The sequence below is a fragment of the Octodon degus genome, unplaced genomic scaffold (assembly GCF_000260255.1).
Source record: "Octodon degus isolate 3935 unplaced genomic scaffold, OctDeg1.0 scaffold00021, whole genome shotgun sequence".
NCBI lineage: Eukaryota > Metazoa > Chordata > Mammalia > Rodentia > Octodontidae > Octodon > Octodon degus.
Window position 1 is genome coordinate 15664388 of NW_004524597.1, and position 25319 is coordinate 15689706.

Here is a 25319-nt window from a genome sequence, read left to right on the forward strand (position 1 = left end):
TCAGACAGATGTGGACATGTGGTGTCACATGCCGTGCAGCCAGCCCTGCCCTCAGCTTCATCCTTAGGGAGGAGCATTTCCTAATTCTTTGCATTTCCCAGCCCTATCTCGATGCTTTTTATCTCAGATTTTTGAGATTGAAATACAACATAGATTTCCATCATGTCACAGGAGTGGAAGAAGTGGGAAAAATTACCTACAAAGAAGTCTCAACACGTTTCAAAGAATTAATAATGTACAAAGCATGGTCTCTGACCACAGCACGATTACACCGCTTATGAACAATAAAACGCAGCGTCTGTTTTGTTAGGCTGGGGCTGTGCTGCCCAGAGCAGGATCTTCAGCTCTCACCCCAGGGCCAGCCTGGATTCTCCCCTGGTCGGCAGCTCCAGCAGGCTGCTGTGTTCTTCCAATTGTCTCTTCACCTGGAGTAAGAGCTTTGGATTGGAGCCGGAGGGATTGGTCTGAGATACTTCTTCAAACTGATCTCTCAATTAGGATTCAAACCCACCTGAGGGGGGGAAAGAGAGAGAGAGAGAGAGAGAGAGAGAGAGAGAGAGAGAGAGAGAGAGAAGAGAGAAAGGGGATGGGGGCAGAGCTAGAGAATGGCTCGGGAGAGAGGGAGATGCTTCAGCTACAAGTGAGGTTCTTTGAGAGACTTTGTTTAAATTACAATTATGAAGTCACATTTCCCCATGTTGGCAGTTAGATCTGAATGTAACAGGCCTTCCAGGCTGGAAATGCTGCTACGTGCTCAGAAAGTCAGGCAGCGTGTGCGTGGCATTTCAGTGTTTTCCCTCCTGCATCAGGGCCTCACTATTGTAACAGGCTGTGGCATCTATCTTCTTATATTAATGGCAAAATGCTTTAAGTTGATTCCCATTATTCATGGAGGGAGGGCTGCATTAGCGGACAGACAAGCCCATCTATTTTCTAGCCCAGAGCCTGCAGCTGCTCTCTTGCCTTGGCTTGGGGTTTGAATGAGATATGGGAAGGTCAATGGATGACATCTGACTTCGGGGTCAGCTAAAAGAACGCCCTTTCCAGCTGGGCTAATGTGAGGTGAATTCTCTGGAAAAGTCTTCCACCGGCTGGGGTGAAGGTGAGGCGCACATTTTCCAACATGTATCCTTTGATAACCTTGCAAAAATAGGGTATGGGGTCACCTGAGTCTCACTGTAGAGGTGGTTGCCACTGGAGACATTCTTCTGACTGCACTTAGTCACTGGAGGATCCAGGCTTTGGCCAGATTATAAAGTTTCCTGCTTCATAGTAGGACTGTCTTTGGGACTGACAGCAGCTCTTTTCCTACAATGGTCTTGTCTGTTTGCATTACCTGCCACTGTGAGTGATGAGTCTGCTCCAGAGTTGGAAGGACAGTTTGTAAGATTTCCTTATTAGACTATATATGGTCACTTTCCCATCATTGGGACGAAGTACTCAGCATCCACCACTTGAAAGGAGAGGGATACTATTTTAGCTCACAGCTTTTGGAGGATTCAGTCCATGGTAGTTTGGCTCCAAAGCATGATGGGAAGCAGAGCATGGCAGAGGAAAGGTGAGAATGCCATGGCAACCAGCAAACAGGGAGATAAAGTAGCAGCCTGTGGCAAGAATACACCCTTCCAGGTCACACCCCAGAGGACTCAACTCCAACTAGGCCTTGTTTTCCAATAGTGCTGGTAGCTGCACATCTCGCGAGTGGGCAGATCTATGGATGGACAGCACCCTCATGATCTAGTCAGCTTCCAAACACATGAAACACTTGGGGGATGTTTTAAATCTAAGCCATAACCATCTAAAAAGGTGGACATCTCACCATTACAGCATGAGGTTCTAGTGCAGAAGAGCATGTACTTAAATGAACAAACCTCTAGCCCTGATACCCACCAGCTGCTGCAATTCCCTGGGAGCCAAAACTCCAAAATGTATACCTACTTTGGCATGACAGAAAGTCTGATAATTGTAATAAAAGTCCACTTCCTGGAAAACTTTGTGCTGGTTACTATGCCCCCTGTTTCCCATTCACTGTCCCCAGAACAATCCTAACATTCTTATCATTAAAATTCTAAGATTTTAGATGAGGAGACTGAGGCTGACTGAAGTCAGGAATCTTTCCTCGGCCTACACAGGACATGATGGAGTCATGGTTTGCTCTTCAGGGTGACACTCTCACCTGCGCTTCTGATAATCAAGCTCTGCAGTCAAGTAAAGCAGATCCCATTTCCTCCTGCCTCTGTCAAGGTCTCTGTTCTCCGCCGAGTAGCTGACCTGTCAGGATGGTGAGCTTGTATCCGTCGCTGAGATATGGGGCTGATGAATTGATGCATTATTTCCCTGGCCAGTATTTGCATTTAGACTGCTGTTGTCTGGCAAAGACTCGCCCTAAAAGAATACATCTCAAGACATTTAATCAATTACCTTTTTCATCATCATGTCTCCTGTTTACAAATTTCTAGCACAACTTCTTTTTCAAAAGTCCACATACACCGAGGTGAGAAAGGACCACTGACCACTGGTCAAGAGATGAAGGTTTCCTTTCCAGCTGTGTCTCCAGATGGATCAGGACCGTGGAAGGGTCTTCAGCCCTTCTGGGACCTCTGCTTGCCTCTTCAACAGAGAATCACCACTGGGCACTTTCTTTGCTCAAACTGGGTGTGATGGGGAACAAACAGCCTAGTGGAGTCTGTGCATCCCAGACTCTTTTCGCATGATGGAAGAAGGGCTATTGGATTTTAAACTCTCTCTTTGAAATTGAACTCCCCTGTTTTATTCCAAAGAAAATCCTTGTGCAGAATGAGATGCAGCTATCATTTTGGAAGATGCTTAGCAGAGCTCTCCCTGTAATCTCTCTTCCTGACCCTGAAGAAACCCCCCCATGAGGTTGTCTAGAGCTGAAGGCTCCAAGCACCATGATGTACAGACTCAAGAACCTTCCAAGACCAACGATCTGTGATGTGCGTCAAGGCAACATGATGGTCACTTCTACTCCATCTGGTTTAGTTCTTCTCTGGAGGAGGCAGAACAAAACTCTCCCTGCATCTGCTGGAAGGTATTCATCAGTCTCTGCACCAAACCTCCAACCCAGACCACCTCACAATAAAGGTGTTAGGCACCTTTGGCATTTGCTCCTACAGCAAATATGGGCCATCGTTCGCTGAAGTTCTTGACCCATCCTCTTTATTTTAAGCATACTCTATTTTATTGAAGTTTCTCAAATGACAAATAATGTGTGGTCCAGAGTGGAGAACACCTTTGCTCTGGATAGCATTTCATCCTAAGTGGACAGTAGGATCACTTGGCAGCTCTCAATGCCTGCCTGAGAAGTCTTGTGCCAAATCCAGTGGTGTAGAATCACAGGCAGGGAGAAGCAAGGCACAGTTACTATGAAGACGCAGGATGCGCAGGCATCCATACCTGAATCTTTCTATCTATCCTCATGGCTTGTTCTTTTCCAAAGTCAGAGGCTTGGAGGGAATAATAACAATTGCTTATAGTCTTTGCCATTTTTTATTCTTTATTGGGGGTTTGGGTTTTTTTTCCCTTCACACATCAAGGTTTAACAATGCAGTGATGGGCTGTTGGGCTGTGTCTCCTCTCTGTTTGTTTATTGTATGAAATATTGGCCTGACAAACCCAGGTTTTCCTTTTAAGGTTGGAACCAGCAGAAGGAACTAGAAAGCAAGTCCCAAATGAAAACTTAAAGGACTTAAAGCTTTGTGTGTAGGGACCCCCCCCCCCCAAGGGGACAGTGTGGCACCCACGGCCCAGCAACCACTGAGAGAAGTAGCCACTAAGTCTTAGGGAGTGAGAAAGTGGTACAAGTGATGGATTCCAGGAAGAAGAAGAGTGAAGGAAGGGGAAGGAGAGAGAAAGAGGTGGGTAGGGAAGAGAGGGAGGGAAGAAAGGACAAAGGATAGGGATAGAGTAGGAAAGGAAGGGAGAACACTATAAAGAAGGCATCCTGGCGGGAGAGACTGGACAGAAGCAGCTTGGGAAGTGCACTGGAGAAAAGTTCAGGAGTATAAATTCTCTATTCTCCTTCTCTCTCCTCCTTCCTTCCTGTTGTCAATTGAATTCCCCATTGGCTGAGTCCGAGGGGAAGCTACAGTGGCAGGAAGCCTATTGACTGGGTCCTTAGAGCTCAGCCCTAGGAAACATAGTGAGGGGAAGCTACAGTGAGTGCAGAAGAGGAAAAAGAAGATAAGATACAGTATCCAGCCATTGGAGATCATGAAGCAAATGGATCTCTAGCAGTGGAGGAAGGAGTCCCTTCAGGAGGTCAATGTGAATACTGAGCCCACTTGTGAGGAATAAACTAACAGAGCCTGCTAGGGCTTTGGACAGACAATAATTAACACCAGTGTCCTTTGATTAGTGATCAGACTAGAAAACTCTCCCTAGTATTGTCCAAATACAGGTTGGTATTTAAAGTATTTGAGAAAGCCTTCCAAATGCAAATTAATGAGTGTGCCTTAGTTCCAGTAAAGCTTTCACTATGTAAGAAGAAGTATTTCCATGGTTAGGATTAGAGGTTAGGATTTGGACATGTTGGGAGTTGTTATTCTGTCCCCTATGGGGTTATTCACAGACAGAAAACCTTAGTTATAAAGATAGGCATTTGGTTAGACCTGGTCCATGACCCGTGACCCACAGTTACTGACCCCTTTTCTGTTGAATCACCAACTGATCTTTTATGAGCTCTCATGAGCCCTGGGATTGAAGGACAAGTAAGATGTGGCCCACAAGTGCTGTCACAGTTGATGGAGACAGTGCATATGAACAGAATAGGTCTTTGAGGGTAGGGTTCAAGGAGTAGCAGGTGCATCCTTCAAAAGAAGTGTGCAGGTCTTCCAAGGAAGGAATCACCCAAAAACCAAACTGAAGGGGTCCAGCCTGAGGACTTGATATTAGGTGATGTTATAGGTCTCTGGAGATTGTGATTTGTGGGTCAGTATTCAGAAGCATGACTTTCATAGACCCTCAGATCTGTGATTCAAAGCTGCATGATGTTAGACCAGGTGTCCAGTTCTTCATCTCTAAAATGGAGCTGCATGGGTTAGGCAGATGAAATTGTGTGCACAGCATATTTGCTGAAAGAAGGGATTTTCCTCCAAGAATAGCTACCATTGTAATTAGTTTAGAGTTTCCCACAATGCCTTGGGAAGCTGCTTTGCCCTGGGTCTGATGTGCCAAGCTCACTAAGAATATCAAGCAAATGCCTTGCTTGTTGGTAATAACAATGCTATTAATAACAGCAGCACTGGTTGTACTAAAAAGAAAGTAGTGGTAATGGCTGCTACCATTTAATTAGCACTATCTGTTTGCCAGAAACCATGCTGAGAAATTTACAAGGGTGATCTCACTTACTCTGCTTCCCAACTCTGGAGGTAGGGCCCTATTATTAGCCCCATTTTACAAAGGAAGACAAGAAGCTCAGAGAGGATAAGTTACTGCTTAAATCACATAGCCCCAACAGTTGTGAGATTTGAACCCTACTGTGTCTAATGTTAATAAGCATGCTCCCCAGTCCCTGACAGCACAAGTATAACACGCTCTTTCTCTGCTTCCTTCTAGCGTCCAGACAGCACTGGATTGTGGCAGTGGAGGCAAAAAAGAGATGTAAGTTAACTCTGAGTGGAACTGAGCAGCTTAGCAAGCAAAGGTGGGCCTCTGGCTGTGTTTTCTGCAGAAAGAACTCTCACCCTCACTGGGAGAATTGCTAGCAATGCCTGAGAGAGCTAGAACTTTGCACTTGTGACACTGCATGGGGGAATGGAAGACTCCCTTTCCAACTTAAAGAGAACCCTTTATCTTCCCTTTTGTCCTCATACATCTTGGTATTACCCCATTGTTCCAGAGTAATCTCTTTTGGGATGGACATTTGTGTCCTGTACAGTTTGACCCCACTTTCCTTCTCCACCCATGATTCCTGCTTTACACAGTGTCTTTGCCCAGGCCCTTTGGGCCTTCCATACAGATATATCTACTGTACTTTCCTCCTGGAATTTCTGTGCACAGCCCCTGTATGGCAAAGGTGAACAGCTGAATAGCTCAATCTTCATATAGGGCTTGGGGCCTCCTATGTGTCTCTAGGAAATGCAGTGAGATTTCCTGCTTCTTGTTCCTAACATTGGCCCTCAGGCCTTTTCCACACTAGGAATAATCTTTCTCCTATTTTCTGGCTGTGCATACAGGTGTTTGTTTATTTGGTCTGTTAGGATGGAGTCTTTGGGTTTTTTTTTTTGTTGTTGTTGTTTGTTTGTTTGTTTGTTTGTTTTTGTATTTTAGGGAAGGGTCTACAGGGTGTTCAGGGTCTCACTATTAGATCAGACTTATAGTGATCCACCTGTTTACAGCCTCCCAAGAGCTAGGATTATAGGCTTGCACCACCATGCCCAGTCTCAATTGCCATCCCCTCACACCCTGGGGGTGGAGCCAGCACAGCAGGCTCTGGGATTGAAGCCCCAGCCCCTGCAGGTGCTTTAATCTACCGAGCTATTTGGCTGGCCCTTAGTCTGTTAGGATGGCGTCTTGAGGATAGAGTTAGTGCTAAGATCTTGTGTGTATCACCCCTTCCATAGTGATTGGTGCAGAGTATCCATGAACAAACTGGTAGTATTTCTACAAGAAAAAAAAAAAAAAGAGTAGTGGTAGTGGTTGCTACCATTTAGCACTATCTGTTTGCTAGGAACCATTCTGAGAAATTCATAAGGGTGATCTCACTTACTCTGTTCCCCAATCAGAAGGCAGGGCCCTATAATTAGCCCCATTTTACAAAAGAAGACAGGAAGCTCAGGGGATAGGTTTCTGCTTTATAATCACACAGTACACACACACACACACACACACACACACACACACATGCACGCACACACACACACACACATATTACTGAGTGAGTATATTGAACAGAAAATAATTATTGCATATCCATGTGGATTTCTCCCTGTGCTGCTTTCAGAATCAGAGATTATAAACAAACTCTCAGTTCATACATTACAGTGTAGGTAAGTAAGGAGTTAAGGCCTCCACACTTGGTGTAGTCCCTCAAGATATTATTGGATATAAAATTCCATGCTAAGTTTGATTCCTAAAACAAGGGCCTCAGCATCTTACTGGAGTGTTTATGTCCCACAGGAGTAGGGCAGTGGCTAATAGCATGGTCAGGGGAATCAAATGAGCAGGGTTTGCATCTTGACTTCATTGTTGACTAGCTGAGTGACCTCGGCCAAGATGCAAGTTGGCCTATAAAAATCCCAGTGTTTCCTAATATGTAATGGCAACAGCACTGACTCACACCTCTGAGATGCTGGGTAAGGTTCTGTACATATGGCACTTAGCATATTACTTGGCATGAAATATGGACTGTCTAGTCATTGCCATTACTGTGGTTGGCATTGTGCTGATGATGGTGTCCTGCATTTGGTTCCAGGGATAGTGTCTCTGTCGTCAGCTCCCAGCCGGAGAGCAGTCTTCAGTCCTGGTTGAGCTGTACTTTGTCCCTGGCTACAGACACCACACGGACACCCTCTCGACAGTCAGCTACCAGAAGCTGCATCCGCAGCTCCAGGTGAGAGAAAACATCACCCTGCTGCCTCTGGATGGACAGTAGCTTCACAGTTTCTGACTTTTCAGGGTGTTGTTCAAGTCTTCCATTCTCTGTGGTCTAGGCCAGGATGTCACGGCTCTGCCAGTTTGAGGTGTGACCTGCCAATTCCTAGCTTGACTTCAAGCAAATCACTTATCCCTTTGTTTCTACTTCTTTATCCTAAAAAATGTGGACTATAATTCACTGACTCAAGTGGTTGCAATGATGAGGATCCAAATCAGTCCTCTCCAAAGCATGGTGTTCTGGTGGTTTTAAATAGTATGGCATGAACTTTTAAAAGCAAAAGTTGTTGGGGCCGGGGAGATGGCTCAGTGGAATAAGCGCTTCCCTGGCAAGCACAAGGGCCTGAGTTCAATCCTTGGTTCCGCCAAAAAAAAAACAAAAACAAACAAACAAAAAAAAAAAAAAAACAGAAGTTGTTATAGTTGCCCTCTATTTAGGGCAAGTCATTCTAGTTTTCCATTTGTGGATAGTTATGGGTTTAAACTTTCCTTTATAAACATAGTCCCTTAAAGGTTTTGTTTTATTCTGTTTTTGACTGTGGTTTTTGAACACGGAGTTATAAAATTGGGCTGAAGCCAATCATGATGGCCTGTACTTGTGGTACCAGTTCTTCAGTAAGCTGAGTCAAGAGGGTCACATGAGCTCTGGACTTCAAGGCCAAGCTGGCCAACCTAATGAGACACTGTCTAAAATAAAAGAAGAGGAGAAGAAAGGGAAAGAAGAAGGAAGGGAAGGAGGGAAAAATTAGGTTGAGCTGGATGAATTTTTCATTCTAAGATATTTAGGTTTATCTGAGCATCAGGACTTCCTCGTTTCCCTGCCATAGATGGAGATTAATTTTGCCACAGCCAAAGCGGGCAGTGCACAGATCTCTAGGACTGCCCAGGATAGGTTTCCTCAACAAATGGCTCTCGGGCTTCTTTCTTAGCTACACAAATTAAATTCTCTCTTCTTCTTGCTTTCCAGTTCCATTTATCGAAGCTCACTTGGTTTTCCCTTTCAAGGGCAACCCTTTTGCAATTAGGACTTAATGGCCATAAATCAGAAATCATGGATTAAGCAGATGCATAAGTGAGATGAAATGCACACTGCTTCTGTGATAACAGAAGGACCAAAGTGATAAGCTAGAAGGAGAAGTCACAGATGACTGGAGTCAACCCGGACGACCCCATCTGAAGCAGAGGGTTGTCTCCACAAAAAGAAGGGGTGGGAGTTTGTGCTAACCTATCAGGCAGATGCACCGAATGGCAAATGTCTGGCACATAACTACAGATAATCTTAGGTTCTAACATTTGATGTGGAAAATATCAAAGGAAGGCTGAAGGAATGCGGTTCATCTGGGGAGTTAATTAAAGCAAGATCATGCGATTACTGCTCTTAATTAAAAACAAAGGTCTGTGTGGAGAAGGAATCATGTCCTTCACAAAAGGAGGATTTGTCCTCTTTGCTTTCTTTCCCCTGCATGCCTGTGGGTAAGACATCAGAACAGAGGCAGAGGGCACCAGGGCAGAGTACAAACCCTCAGTCACGTGATGGCCAAGATCCATAATTAAACTATGAGGTGCAGGGAAAGTACCTGTGACCCATGGATGATAGATTCAGTTGTTTGGCATCTGTTTGCATGGGTGGTGATGGCTGTGGTCATTCCAGTTCGCTGTCTAAAATCAGAGCATCTGGATTCCAATCCTCCATTTACTCATCTGCAGCTGTGAGGTTTGGGGAGGGTTGCTTAACTTCTCTGGTCGTGTGTTCTCATGCAGGAGAGGTTGAGAGGAAAAGCATGGTGATACAAAAGCCGTTTCTCACCCAGAGCATGATACCAGAAAAGAACTCAAGAATATCAGTTGCTTCATAAGCATCCATGCCTTTGTGATGCTCAGAGGGTCCCAGAGTCAGGCGCCATGACTCATGGGAGATGCCTGAGATCCAGAGGCGGTGAGCAGGGGGGCTGCACACTGCTGGTACCCAGCTCTTGCCACTTCCCCCAGCAAGTCTGCTCCCCTGCAGCCCCAGGAGACCTCTTCCAGTCTCTTTCCTCTTGTCCTGTCTTCCTGACAAATCCTGGGCATGTTCATGTGCAGCTCAGCATGCAGCTGCCTGCACCAAGAGCAGCACAGAGGTAGGAGGCAAAGCAGCTAATTTTCACATTTGTAAGAAGGGACTCCTTGTCTAGTTTCATGTTCATGTCTGAGGCTGGCTCCCAGCACGTGCTCCCCACTCTGTTAAGTGAATAACTGACCATATCATCAAGCTAAAGCAGAGATACTAACCATATCTGCCTACAGCTCAATATGAGCTGTGGCTCAGAGACAGTTGACAATACCCTCAGTATCACACAGCAGGTAGCAGGAAGAGTCAGAAACAGAGCTTAGAGTTAAGGGATTACTCACCTGGCTGTTTGCCGGCAAGTCTGGCGCATTATTAATACTATTAAGGATTGTTGTTCAGCATTTGCCAATCAGCCAAGAAAGATTATTTCAGAGTACCAGATCTCCTGGGGAAAAGCCGTAAATTTTTTCAGTGTACAAGATGTGATCCAAAAATATGTACCATTTTAAAAATTTGTTACAGTATAAGACACGCCATCACTGCTCCTCCTCAAAATACTGTGTCTTGCTTTGAACACAGTGGTCCCATCATTCTGGTTGCTTTCTGGAGCAGTTCTGGGAGTGCTCTTTCATGGGTGTCTGTCTTGGCACTGTCATGGCTGCCTTGATGTTCCGAACTGACTGAAAATGTTTTCCCTTTCAAGGCATTTTGACTTTGAGAAACAGCCAGAAGTTGCACAATGCCAGAGCCAGTGAATAAGGTGGATGAAGACATACCTTGATTATTTTATTTGAAAGAAATTGCTGTACACATTTGATCAGTGAGGCGAGATCAGAAAATACAGTAGATATTTAAATTTAAAATTTATTACAGTAGAAGACTCATTACCCTTAAGATATATAAAACCATCCCCTTCACTTTGAACACATTGGTCTCATAGTTCCTGGCTGTGTGTCTTTTATTTTTTTTAAATTTAAATATTTGCTGTAATTTGAAGATTCTGGACATTCTGAGTTGGAAAGAGACATTGGCATTGTTAGTGCAATGTGCTCATTGTACAGAGGGAAAAACTGACATGCGCAGAGGGAAGTAGCACACTCAAATTGATCATAAGGACTGGCCTCAGTAGGTTTACTTTTACTTGTACCTCTTTATGTTTGCTTCTCTGGTGGGATGCAGGAGAAAGTCAGACCCAGGGCCCAGCCCATGCTGCGGGGGTACTCTCCCACTGAGCCACATCCCCTGCCAGCACCAGCCCTTTATAATTCACAAATTGTCTATGAGTACTTCCCCTCTTTAAAATAAGGAGAAGGCAAGTGTTTTAAAAGATGGAAATGCTACTTATCCTTGATTTCATCACTACCCACTGTATAGCTATATTGAAATTTTTAAATTTTTTATTTTTAGTACATATTTTCAGTACATCATGACTATATTTATCATGGAGGGTTGCTACATGTACACAACACCTTAATTTTTTTTTTTTTTTTTAGCATTTCTTTCCTCTACCCCGTCTGTATCTCTTGGTCATTTTCTCATTTGCAAAAGATTTATCTACTTGTTTCCTACTACATCTCTTTTATTTTGCTCTCTATTTATTTAGACTTTGGATTTCTTATATAAGAGAAATAATTTGATATTCAAACTTGTATTCCTGATGCATTTCACTTAGCACCGTGGTCTCAAGATGCTTCCATTTTCCTACAAATGGCTTGAATTTATCCTTTAGAGCAGATTAAGATTTCATTATGCACAAATACTCTGCTTTCTTCATCTGCTCATCTGTTGATGGTCATGTAGGCTGCTTCCAAGATTTAGCTGTTATGAATTGTGCTACTATAAACGTGTATCTATATCTATGTCTATTTGTCTATATCTACATCTATGTCTATCTATTTATCTATACATATCACTACAGGATGATGTCCTTATGATGTCCTTAACTCAAGAAGATACTTAGAAGAGGATCAGCTGTGTCAAATGGGATTTCTAGTTTTAGTTTTTCTGAGGAATCTCCGTACTTATTTCCATAGTGGTTGTACTGGAAGAAAGAAGGGATAATTCCAAATCTGTGTTTTAAGACAAAGGAAATAATTTCTCTGTTCATGTAAACAAAATGATTTGTCTTTTTATAACATGACATAAAATTCAAACATGATTAATTTTCTACATTCCTCCTTAATACACTTAGTATGAAAAACCGAAAAGAACTTAAAATGTAATAAAAGACTAAAATCCCAGGGGCTAGGGGGATGGCTAAGTGGAATAAGCACTTCCCTGGCAAAGCGCAAGGGTTTGGATTCAATCCCTCGTTCTTAAAAAACAAACAAACAAACAAAAATCCCCTTGGCCATAACTTCAGTCTTGCCTCCCTGTCTGAGAGATTGAGCATCTTCAGTTTGGTGTCTGTCTGTCTGTCTGTCTGTCTGTCTGTCTGTCTGTCTATCCATCCATCCATCCATCCATCCATCCATCCATCCATCCATCCATCCTTAGGTCTAGTAAAGAGTGTATTTGTTGGAATTTTAAAAAGATAAATAATATGATACCTTATTATTCATGCTGTTCTTAAATTCTTGCACTATTTTTCTTTACCTCCACATTGTATCTTGGAGATCTTTCCCTAGCAGGAGGCATAAATCTGTCTTATTCTTTTAAATCCCTGAAAAAGATCTTAAAGTTATATCGTATTTTAGCTACATTTTATATTTTACTTCTGTTTTTCTGATAGTTGTTCTTGACCTTCTAGGCTTCAAAAAATACACATCTTATGCACCTGGGCAAATGAGTCTCCAGGTCAGTGTCTTTCACGTTTTCCATTAGAATAGATGTTACCACATCACTGGTCCTCTCTCTGATGGGAATTGCTAAGAACTGGGCCCCTGGTTTTCTATCCCTCCATCCTACCTGACACATGGTGGGGCCCTGTGAGTGAGCCTCCTGGCCATTTGCAAGTTGACTAAGAGAGAAGGTCACTCTAAAAACAGAAGAGAGGAAGCAAACAGTCTTCTACCAATAGCATGAAAGCATTTCCCGCATTATTTATAAGAGGATGTCAACTGGAGAGAAATATACCTGAGGCTGTGTGATTTACAGCTCAGGGATCGTGCAGCTGCTGCTGATAAATGCAAGCGCTTGTGGAGACGAGACACTAAATTACCTCTGTGGCCCCCTAAGATGGACTTTATGGGTTTGGTGAGGCAGCTGTGCTTGACACAAGAGGCTTTCTCAACATCTGGCCGCAGGTGGAGCCAGGGTTGCCCCAGGGCAGCGTGCGGTCTCAGCCTGCTGTGTGCCTGGCATCTCCTTCCTGACTTCATGGGCTGTCACCCTGCTGCAGTCCTTGGAAAGCCTAGGTCACCCCCACTTCCTTCAGGTTGCTAAGCACAGCAGGCTCTGAGCCCCGGCTCCTTCCAGGTGCTGCCCCACACCCAGCAGTGCTGCGTCACCTGGGTGCTTGATAGGCCTCGCTTGACCCAGCTGCACAGGCTCACCTGCCCCCTTTCTTTCCAGACCAGTGGCTGCCCTTGTTGTAGGACAGTTGAGGCCTGCTCACTGCATGTCCTGCTCACTCGTGCACCCTAGCTTCTGTGTTTCAGTTCTTTCTCTGAAGGACCTGCAGACTACGTTGCCTCCATCCCAACTCCATTGTTGCCTATCACTCTGTAGTCCTGTGGGGTCGTGTCTCCTTCCCTTCCCATGAGGCTTCTCAGAAGTGAGGCCTGAGGACACCAGCTGCCCTTCCTCACTCCACACTTATGCCTCAGTGGGCCACAGCTCACCACCTGCCATTGCCACTTTACCAAAACTCTTCTCACCACGTCAGCAGTTTTCTAAACCTCAGATCAGGGACATTATTCACTGTCTTTTTCACACTTCTCCCCAGCATTGGCAGCCACACAGCACTCTCCGAGCTCTACTTGCAGCATTGTCTGCATTTCTCCTGCTTGGCACTCCTCAAACTCCTGGTCCTTCCTGGCCACCTGACCACCAGATGCCACCCTTAACTCACCTGGCTATTTTTTTCTCTCCACCTGATGGTGGGAAACTCTCTAGGGCTTTTGACTCTCCAGATATAAGCAGATGGCCTCTAGATCTAGACCACTCACTCTTACATTCTCCCGGGCAGTAGACTGAACCTGTCTTACCTAACTGTGGATACCCTGATGGATCTTGAGCTCTTGGACACCTGGAGTAATCCCATCCTTCCCTATTGGGCCATCATGACCCTTGGGTGTTCTGTCATTCCCAAGGCCATTTCAAATTAAAAACCTGGAGTCATCTCAGTCCCATTTCTCTGTCTTCCCTATGTTGAGTTCAAACCTCTATCTTAGTAACTCTGCTCCCCTCCAAATACTTGACCTTTTCCACTCCACACTATCCCCACTGCCCTCACCTGTAAGTTAGACAACCATTATTTTTCTCCTGAATTCTGGCAGTGACCTTCCAGTGTTGCCCACCCACCTCTGCACTGCAGCATGTTTGATTCCTCAGAAATAAGAATCTGCTTTTGATGGCTTCTCACTGCCTATAACAGGGGACATCAAACTCTTGACATAGGCCTAAGCTTGCCTCCCAACTTGTTTTGGTAAATAAATGAGGCCACAGCTCTGCTGTTCGTGTCCTGCCCAATGTCCATGGCACTAAGGTATCAGTACTTAGTTATAACAGAGGCCATAGAACTCACAAAGCTAAACATACTTGCCCTGTAGCCATCTGTTGATAATCTCTGCTGCCTTCTGCTGTGCAGGGTAGGATGCAAGCACTTAAGCCCGGCATGCAGTGCCCTTGGTGACATGCTCCGTACCCACCTTGCTGGTCTCATTTCTTCCTCTTTATTACTTGAGTCCACAGTGGTATCTAGTCATTTTCATATGCTCTGCTGTCTCTAGCTCCATCCACCCTCCTGCCTTCATCCCAGGCCAGACCAGGGGAGCCTGTGCTAGGAGCTAGATGCTGGCAGCAACAGGCAGAACCAGATCTGGTTTCTTCATGAGCCAGGGGTTAGGGAAGTGGGCTATACCTGCAGCAGAAACAGTGAGCTACTTAGTAAATGTGTTGGCAATAAAAGTAGAGATTTATTGAGCTCAGTTTTAAATATGGTGGACCTAGTATATTAGGGAACATCCAGTGGAACTTGTAAGCAAGTTTGGAGGTGAGGGGAATTGGATATAAAAGGATTAAGAGGTGTTAGCTACACATACTAATGTTGAATGTAATCATTATGTACTGCATGCCTGTACTAATGCAAATACAAATTTAAAACATAAACTCTGTCCTGGAGCCCATGGGAGATGCTAGGACTTATGTGCATGATGTTGGATTTCTTTGGGGCATAGGTCACATGAAAACCAGTTCAACCTGGGTTTAGCAAGAATGAAAATATACTGTCTGCTGTCACTGGGACATTTAAAAGGGATCTAGGGCTTCGGGCATTGCTGGATCCAAGAGTTTGAAAACGATCCTGAAGATGTAGGCCATTAGCAACCTGACTGCTCTGCTTTCCTCCCTGATGAGTTTTTCTTGTGGCAGAGGTGGCAGCAACAATGCTGACCTGCCCAACTCTGAAACAAGTGGTGAAAGGATTTCTCTCTTTTCAAAGTCCCAGGCCTGAAAGAGTCACAGGTCTTTGAGCCAATCAGAGAGGAGAAAAGAAGTGAAAGTGGTCCTCAGCTGAGGGCTAAATAAATGGTTCTATCTGGCTCAGGGAGAAAGGCTAAGTCCTGATGAATGATGGGAACACTGGGAAGGAGGTCTCTCCAGAGGCCAAGAGGTGCCTTGTCTGGAGCTGGAGGATTATGGGGGGGGGAGGGAAGGAGAAGAGATAGGGGAGAGAGGAGAGGGCACAGGGGAGAGGGGAGAGCGGGGAGACAGAGAAAGACACAGAGAGGGACAGAGAGAGACACAGAGAGACAAACAGAGACAGAGACAGAGAGACAAGCAGGCAGGCAGGCAGACAGATGGACGGACGGACGGACAGACAGACAGACAGAGACAGAGAAGACTGATTTCCAAAATTTGATAGCCTTGGAAATTTCAAATCAAATTTATCCTAGCCAGAGACTTTTATAATCTCTCAGTGTTGGGGGCCAATCCATCACCATTTGGTTAGCAATGCTGTGATTTCAGCTTATTGCCCACCCCACTCTCTCCTGTTACTCTTGGACTTGGGTCACATGGCAGTGTGAGCATGGAGATTATTGTATAAATTATTCTCACTCACATAATCATCATGATTTTAATTACCGTGTAATCTTCGCTAATTACTGTTGTATGTATCATTTGCTCTGTGTCAATTTAACACAACTGTTTTTTTTTTTTTTTTGGTCTGGCTAAAAGATGCCATTACCACTTTTCCTTCTTCTGGGGAAAATTTGCTTGCTGCAAACACTTGCAACCCATACTCTCGGCTTGGGGTTTCTAATTTAAAAGAAAAGCCTTCACATATTAATACCATCCCCCATTTGTGTTTGTTTGGTGTGAGGCTGACTTGAATTAGTAAAAAGGTCTAAATTACAGGGTATTATTTTTAAAATAAAGTTGTATTACTTTCAAGGAAGTGCAATTACTCTACTACAGACAGGAAGCCAAGGACAGGTCACGTGAGGACTGCTTAAATGATTAGATAAGACTTGCTTGTAATTAGCTCATTAATTATGGATATGTGAATGGATGGTACTTAGCATTAAAAACAGCTTGTTCTCAGACTAGGTTAAGCATCCTCACTAATCTTATTTCAATAGTACATTTATTTACTGGTTTCTGCCTTCTTAGGACCAAAGCTCAGAATCATTTTAATCCATCTTGAATATACTTAATGAACAGGCCTCTCCTGAATATGTTTTTACATCCTCCTGATGGAGAAAGGCTTCTCTCCAGGTTTACTGGCGTTAGGGGGATTAGTAGAAAAGATGTTGAAACTGAAACCGCAGAAACGTGCAAGGCTACATACAGCACTCAGCCCAGAGCCAGAACAGGGGTGGCCTGGCAGGGGACACAGAGTTCATCCCTGGGTCACACACCCTTTCTAGAAAAGAGATCTGTGCCCTGTCTAGAACCCTGGTCTAGAACGGTGGGTGTGTAGACCTTTGACAACATCGAAGGCTTCCCTAAATGAGCTGTAAACCTGTATCAAGTCATTAGAATTAATCCCTCTTGGTCCACAATGTTCCATTAGAGTCTGTGGCTCTCTAGTTGACCTCAACTTTTGTTAAATAAGCTTATTAAAATATAAATACAAGAAGCTGTGCTGTGGTAAAAGTTTCAAAGGTTGACTACAGCTTGCCACTAAAATAAACACCAGAGGGCCAGGAAGATAGCTAAGTAGAACAAGCACTTACCTGGCAAGCACTGTGTCCTGAGTTCAATCCCTCGTACCACAAAAAAATAAATAAAATAAACACCAGAGCATAACCAATTCCCCAGAGACTTTCTTGGGCCCATTCAAGTCAAGAGCTTCTCCTTCTCCAAAGGTGACCACCATCCTGGCATCTGTGCCGTAAGTGGGAGATGCCAGTGTTTGAACCATAAATCTGCAAGTTTCTGATATGTGGTCCTTTCTGTGTCTGGCTTGTTTCTTTTAGCATTTTGGGTGTGAGATCTTCCACGTTGTTACACACAGCAGAAATTCATCAGTTTTCTTTGCACTGTAGCCCATGACACTGGTTCTCAACTGGGGCCACTTATGCCCCCTCTCCCGGGCACAGATTGAGCCTCCCAAGCTTAAATGCAGCCTGGGCAACATGGTCAAGGACATGTGTCAGAGTAAAACATATGAAGGGTTGAAGATATGACTCAGTGCAGAGGGCCTGGGTTCAATTCCCGGCACTGAAAAACAGAAAAAACTTTTCAAACTATCTTAGTGGATATTCGTAGCATCAAAATTTGGTTTTTAATTTGCATTTTCCTCATAAATAAGCCTTTTCTCATGCTTGTATCATCATTTGGATATTTTTAGAGAAATGTCCAATGAAGCCTTTTGCCCTTAATTTTTTTTCTCTTTGGTTAATCTCCTTTTCATTGATTTGTAGAAATTCTTTATGTGTTCCAGATGCAAGTCCTTTATAGGATATGCAGACCTATTCCCATTCAATGGCTTAATTTTTTCACTCTCTGAATGATTATTTTGATAAACAGTGTATTTTTACCATACATTTATAATTTTCTATTATAATTGGTGATTTACATAGCTTATTTAAGAATGAGCTTCCCACTTTCAAATCATAAGACTCTTCCTTTATGGTCTTTGTGATATTATTTACATCTTTATATCTAAAGACACAATACAGTGGAAGTTGGTATGTATTTATGGTGTGAGGTAAGGGTAAGATTCATTATTTTCCACATGGGTAGCCAGATGGCCCAGGAGACATATTTTAGAGAAAAGTATTTTCTACATTGCAATTTGCCATAAATCAAGTGATTTTATGGATCTTTTCTAGTATCTGTTCTACTCCATTTCTCTGTCCATCCTTGAGCTAATATAGCATTGCCTTGCTTAGTCACCTTATGGGGCAGGTCTTGATACCTGGAAGCATAAGCCTTGTTTGCTTTTAAAAGCAAGAAATGATTCTTAAGGAAAGGTGCCACACTGCTCCCTTTCAGGGTCTGACCCTTCTTTTAGAATCTGATTTCTGTCTGCACTGATTTGGTGACTCTCCAATACTTTTCCATTTGAATTTGGCTTTGCTTTTTTACTAAATGGGGATTTGCTCTCTGGAAGCTCTTGTGTCCTATCTGGAAGCTGAGTGCTGATGTAGATTGTACTTCTTTTTCTTTTGCTCTTGAGTACAGGCATGAAGCTTGACTTGTATTTTCATCTGGTCAAAGCTTGATACAGCTACCTCGCTTTCTCCCTGAAAGCACTGGGTATTTATCTCTGTATCTACCTCATCTGGTATCATGGCACTCAAATGATTGTAGATAAATGGTAGGAAGGAAGGAAAGAAGAAAAGTAGGGAGGAAGGAAAGGAAGAAAGGAAAGAGGGATGAATGGATGGAAGGAAGGAAAGAAGGAAGGAAGGAAGGAAGGAAGGAAGGAAGGAAGGAAGGAAGGAAGGAAGGAAGGGAGAGAAGGAGGGGGAAGGAAGGAAGGGAGGGAGGGAAGGAGAGAAAATCCCCATGCTTTTAAAACTGTGTTTTCTTGGGGAACTGGGCAATTTTTTGAGTACATCTGAAATCTTATGTGGCTGTTGCCATTTTCCTGTACTCAGTTGAGGCAATTTCTATGCATGGGCCAAAAAGTCATGTGTTGAAATTTTACTTAAAATATGCTCAATCCAAGTTGAATCAGCAATCAAATTAGACATTTTAATTATTTTACATATCCAGAATTACATCCTTTCAAAACTTGTGGAAAATGTGTTAGAGGGCGTGACGCAAGCCACAGAGCTCAGGCTGACTGTCATGAGCCTCAGGCTGGAGTTCTCCCATCGCTCTCTTTTTGGATTAGGAGGAGGGCTTTAGCCTCAGTGAGGACCTTGTTCCCTCTTGGCTCCGATGCCCGAGAAGGTGATGATGTTCTGCAGAAGGTGATGATGTTCTGCAGGCTCTTGGCTTGGTTTTAAAAACATGGAGAATTTGTTGTGGATCATGCACGTGGAATGGCTTTTGGAGCTATTGCCTTTAGACCCCAAGAAGTTGCTCTTGGCAGTTGGTAAGCAGGACTCGCTGGGCAGGACCCAGTGCCAATGAAGCAGACAAAGCCTTGTGTCCATTTTTAGCGCATTCCTGCCTCTCTGCTCTTCTGAGCTTCCCATTCTGGAATTTTCCTTGAGGCACTCTTCTTGATGCTGGGGATTCATAGAGGAAAGTCACAGTCTAGTTCACAAATGAGCATTCCATTGGGAGATAAACAAGGAAACACACAGTTCTAACACAGAGTGATGAGGAGGCCCTGGGGGGCTGCAGGAGCTAGAGGGGGGTCCCAGCCTGGCTCTGGAGTCAGATAAAGGTTTTCTGGGAAAGCCTATAGCTGGGTTGAATATTGAGGGACCAGTAAAAATGTCTTTTGTTTTTAAACATATAGGGCCACAATTCCTCAGAATCAACCACGAAATACTTTCTTCCTCTCTAACCTCTTCTTCCTCCCTCCTCCACTTCCTCATTTATAAGCCTCAGTATCCACAGCAGAGGTAAGTGGACAACACCAGCCAACCTCTACAGTAATTTGTAATTGTCAGCATTTTCATTTTCCACATTGACTCCCATTTTGTCTTTCCTCCCCTATTTCTAGTGAGATCTTAACACATTCTCTCTTCCTTCCTTCCTTCCTTCCTTCCTTCCTTCCTTCCTTCCTTCCTTCCTCTCTTCCTCCCTTCCTCCCTTCCTTCCTTTCTTTTTGCCAATGTGAAAATAAGTTGAAAACATTATGTCAGCTCCCCTTAAATGGGTTCACATCTTGCTCCTAAGAGAGAGGAATTTCCAAGTTCACCACTCTCCTATCCATGAAAATGAACAAATCCATCCCATCCTCTTAAGATCCCATCTCTCACATTAGCCCAACTGTCCTGAAGTTGTCCCGTATCATTGAATAGTTATATGAAGAAGGATCCTATTAAGGACACTTATTTTATTTGGTTGTTTTTACTCTCTCACTTCAAAGAGTAAGCTTTATTTTAGAGCAGTTTCAGCCTTAAAAAAAAAGTAAAGCCTCCTGAGCATTCCCCTCCCTGGCCTCTACTGTCCTAACCATGAGCAGCTTGCATTTATCTTTATTCTCTCTTAAACTAGAATGACTGCCCTTCTCTCCCAAACCCCATTTAAATTGATTTTTTTTTTGGTAGAGCTCCAGGGATGATTCTTTTCTTTTAATTGGCATGTAATATTTGTCTATATTTATGGAGTACAACACAATAACTCAATATAAGTATAGGCTCAAATCAGGGTAATTAGCATTCTTGTCTCCTCTGACATCGATCATTTCTATGATTTGGGGTCCTTCAGAGTCTTCTAATTATTTTGAAATATATCCTAAGTTGTTGTAGACTAGTTACCCTACCTGCTGCGCTATGGAATACCAGGGCTAATCTTTCCTCCTTGATTGTATTAAGCCCCCTCTGTCTCTATTCCCCTGGCCTCCCCTCATCTCCATGATGAGTGATAAACCAGGATAAACCACTGCTCCTAGTCATTAAATTGCACCTGCTGAGCACTTGGCATGTGTGGCCAGGCCAAGACCTACTCTTCTGCCCTGCAGTAGGTATATGGGTGGGCATCAGTGGAGGCAGCTTGCAGGACTGACATGTCAAGGACTAGTGCCTTCTTTTGTGTGTGTGTGTGTGTGTGTGTGTGTGTGCTTTAGGGAAGGGTGTACAGGGTGTTCAGGCACCTCCTTGCAGGTGCTTTAAAGCACTGAGCTATCTGGCCGGCCTTTAGGTGCCTTCTCACATAGCCGGGAGAACAGCACACAAGGCTTAGAATTGCCTTGTCTCCCAAGAACCATGGTCCCACAGAAAGAGTAGTTGCAGTGTCTGTTTCCTAACTCACTCTCCACACCTCTAGTCCAGGAGTGACCAAGAGTAGGGACAATGGGCTGCTGATTTCATTACCTCTGACCTGCCATTGAGTCTACTTCCTGGGTTGTGTCCCCAGTCAGGCATCCTCTTGCTTGGAGATTTCCTTCTCAACTGAGTGTCTTTTTTTTTTTTTTTTTTTTTTGGGGATTGAACTCAGGCCCTTGAGCTTGCTAGGGAAGCACTTATTCTACTGAGCCATCTGTCACCCTCAGCTTCCTGAGTTCTTGAATTGTAGGTGTGTGCCACCACCCTGGCCTTACTGTTTTTTTTTTTTTTTTTTTTTTTTGAGTAGTGGGGATAGAACCCGGGGCTCTCTCACTAAGCAACATGGCCAGCCCTTTAAAAAATATTTTTGAGACTGGTTCTCACTAAGTCATTAAATTGCCCAGGCTGAGCTCAAACTCGTGATCTTCCTGCCTCAGCCTCCCAGAGGTCTGGGATTATCATTTTTCTAAAACTGTTTTCTTACCTATGAAATTTAGAGACCTGCTCTTGCTTGTTGAGTGCTTTGCAGACGTAAGAAGCTCATACCTGGTAGAGGGTATCTTCCCTTCCTGCTTGTAGCACCTTCCTGGACCCATCCCCACCACCCAAATCATTCCCTCAAATCATTCCAAAGCCTGATTCCTACCCACTTCCTCCAGAAAGGCCGTGCACCTAGGTAAGAAGGTACCTATTGCTGGCTCCTCCCATGCCAACCTCTTGTTGTGTTCATAATGCACAGTTCACCATTTGCTTGGAATTTCTTACACTGTGGACTCTACTCTGTGGACAAAGGTGTCAAGGCAGCACTTTTTCCACTTCTCTGAGCTTGGCCTGGCAATGCAGATAGTCAGACAGGCAGGCTGGGTGTCTCAGCCTTGCCAGTTCTTCAGCAAGCCCATTTGATACATGGAACTTCAGCTTCCTCACCTATAAAGTGGTCCAGAAAGAGGTAGAGGGATGAGGCAGTATGGATCTCAAGTTGGGGGCCTTTGGATTAAATCCGTGTATCCTGTGACAAATGACTTTTCCCTTCTGAGCTTCTTTTTAACATAGAGCAATGCCAATAGTATCTGCCTCTGAGAACCACTGTGAAAATAAAATTGAATGATGCCTGCAGACCCCGAGGCACAGTGCATGGGAGCTGTTACTACCTGGAATCCACTTGCACCAGCACAGGCCTTCATCAATGCCTTGTGTTCCCCGCATCAGGCACAGTCCTGGGCAGCAGGCCAACTTTTATTACAGACATCATTTGTTATTTTGGGTTCAGTTACTGTATCTTCAGGCCATCTTAAAAGGACATCTGCTTTCCCATCCCAGGCCTTGCCAGTATTAAAGAACATTGATACATTTTTAATTTCCTCTATAATTTCAGGGTGTGGATGAAGAATGGGGTGACAGCATGCCTTTGGGGATGATTCATGGTGTCATTAAATCTGCATTGAGTTTCCTGTAGCTACAATTGGCCCAGAGTCTGGCCAGATTCAAACTTGGGGAAAAATATATACTTTTTTTTCCTTTTTCTTTTTTTGTATGCGATTATATCTAATGCCAGTGAATCCAGCATCTTCTTAACTTGGGCTAACTTTTTGGTTCTTTAGTCTCAGTCACTTGTGAAAGCTGTGTAAATGTAGATCTGAATTCAACAGGTTGTGGTCTCTACCCAGCCTTCTGCCTGGGGGGCATGTGGTACAGAGCAAGGAAAAAAAGAGCGGGCTTTATACTGGGCCAATGAGAGTCCAGATTCAGGTTCTGCCGCTTGGCAGTCAGACTTTGAATAAGTGATTTCTTGCCCCCAAGCTTCAGCTTCCTCATTTGTGAGATGAGGTGATGATTCTGATCTTGAAAAGGTGCTGTATGAAAAATACATGCATGAACTTGGTGTGGTGTGCACATCTATAATCCTAGCACCCTGGGGAAGCTGAGGCAGGAGGACTACGCTTCTGAGCCCAACCCGCATGACTTAGCAAGACTTTATCTCTGAATACAGAGAGATGGGGATATAGATCGGTGGTATAGTGTCCCTGGGCTTAATTTCCAGTACCAAGAACATGTACTAATCAACATTCTGATTGTTCTTCAAACACGATTCATGACACATCTGCTACTGGGCTTGGCACTAGAGATAAGAGTGATGGAGCCATGATACCTTGGCAGGGGGAGGGTGTGGTCCTGGCAGGGGTGCTGTCACCCCAGCTGCTTGGCTTCGAGGACGCACCACCCACTCTGGTCTCCACTTCTCTTTGCCATGACACTCAGACAGAGCAGGCTCATGCCCAGGATTTATGTATTCTCCAACATCTGCTCTCAGTCTTGGGCCTTCTCAAGCCCTGGTGAAAAGGGCCTTCTAGGTAAAGCAATCAAACAAGGGCTAAGGGCTTAAAGTACATTAAGTCAGTGCATGGAGATGAATAAGCAGTGCAGCCAGAGCTTGGTGTCCACAGAGGGTGGGCTCCAGGGCCCCCTCAGATGGACACCAAGACGTGCGGGTGCTTAGCCTCTGGTCTGCACTTTCACCTGAGTTGCATGTCACCTACACAACCCTCCTGCATTCTTTAGATCATCTCAGATGATTTATAGTATCTACTCCACGTGAACACTGTGGATGTGGAAGTAAGTATTTATACTGTACAATTCAGGGAACAGTGATAAGGAGAAGAAAAGTCTGTGCCTTTCAGTTCTGATGGAATTTTAAAAATAGTTCTGAACTGGTTGACTCTACAGATGCCGGGCCTCTGTGAATATGGACTGTGTGTGCAAGTTTCCATACAGCTGTGTGGGCGAACCTATGGCACGTATGCTATTGTCTTTTTCTTTCAAGACAGAAGATGTTAAGGGAGAATTGGTCCTCCTAAACTAAAACCTCAGTATTCAGGTTTAATTGTGGGGTTGGCACTGTGTCATCAAGAAGTGGGTTTTGAGTGGCAGTGTGGGCACTGGGTTTCTAGAAGGCTCATCATCACTGAATTGCATGCTTCATCTCACTGGCGAACAGTGGACACCCAGAGGAAAAAGAGCCCGGATGCCTGGCACCGGGGCTGCAGGAACACGCATCATCTGTAATTCTTAATGAGACCCCATAACCTTTGTCACTATTGCTCCACTCTCACAGCTAAGAAAGAGCTGGCTCTAAAAGTTGCCTGGTCTGGAAGGGAAAGTGCCAGGATCTGAATTTGATTATCAGGTTCAAAACTCATTCCTTGACCCTTGCAGCTAGGGGCAATGGCAATTTCCACATTAGAGAGTCTTTGAAATTTACCTGATGATGCTTTGTAACTTCAGGCAACCAGGACAAGAGAGCCCTTTCATGTATGTGCCAGTGTTAGTCAATTCATTAATCAGCATTTATTAGACACCATTGTGTGGCAGGCACAGGAGGATCGCTCATGTATTTATTGGACACCTGCTATATCTCAGACGACTGGAGATTTGCCATTCACCTGCCATGTGGGAGGAGCGCTATTCCATACCAGGGCCCTGATGCTCATCCGTTTATCTGGGATGTATTTATTGAATGTCTACTAGAGACTAGGACACCAGTCTGGGCACTGGCAGGCATGAATATAATGGATAAAATGGCCTCTGCCCTCACGGAGCTTGAATCTCCACGGCATTGCAGGGTTGATGTGGTTTTGCCTCATTTTACAGATGAGGAGACTGAGGACTCACAGATAGCAAGCAGCAAAAGACATGGCTGTCAGTTGGCAGCACCAGTCTGGAGCCCGAGGCAAAACTGCAGCACAGGAACTGCTAATGAGCCTGTGTCATGCTATAGACTGTGGACAGAGGCTGTAGAGAAGGGTGCTCCTGCCTCTGGAGCTGGCTCACCCAGGTTCGAAACCCACCTTTGTTACTTCCTAACCATGTGTGCTTGCAGAGGCCCCCACCTGGCTGTGTCTGGAAATCATAATCCTTACCTCCCTGGGAGGTAACTTGTAGCGACCACTGACGGTCCCGACTTGATTATAACACTTGCCAGGCAGGCACCTTTGTGGCCAGTGCTCAGGCCCGTCCTCTGACTCCTATTGTGGCAGGTGTACCGGAAGTTTAACCCTCTTGAACCAGAGCATGGCGTAGGCAGCAGATGCCACAGGATATCTCTGAGACCTCTCCTTAGATACTCACAGTGCTGCTGCCCAGTGTTTCTCCACACC

The 25319-nt window shown here is 44.4% G+C and overlaps 1 protein-coding gene across 3 annotated transcripts in view; it reads left to right on the forward strand.

The window, feature by feature from the left end:
* Myo18b (myosin XVIIIB) overlaps positions 1-25319 on the forward strand; it is a 279250-nt gene that overhangs the window by 245946 nt on the left and 7985 nt on the right. For all 3 annotated transcript variants that reach the window (XM_023711848.1, XM_023711846.1, XM_023711845.1), the window contains 2 exons: positions 5578-5622; positions 7436-7573. In XM_023711848.1, the coding sequence (XP_023567616.1) occupies positions 5578-5622; positions 7436-7573 (183 nt within the window). The remainder of the gene's footprint in view (positions 1-5577; positions 5623-7435; positions 7574-25319) is intronic.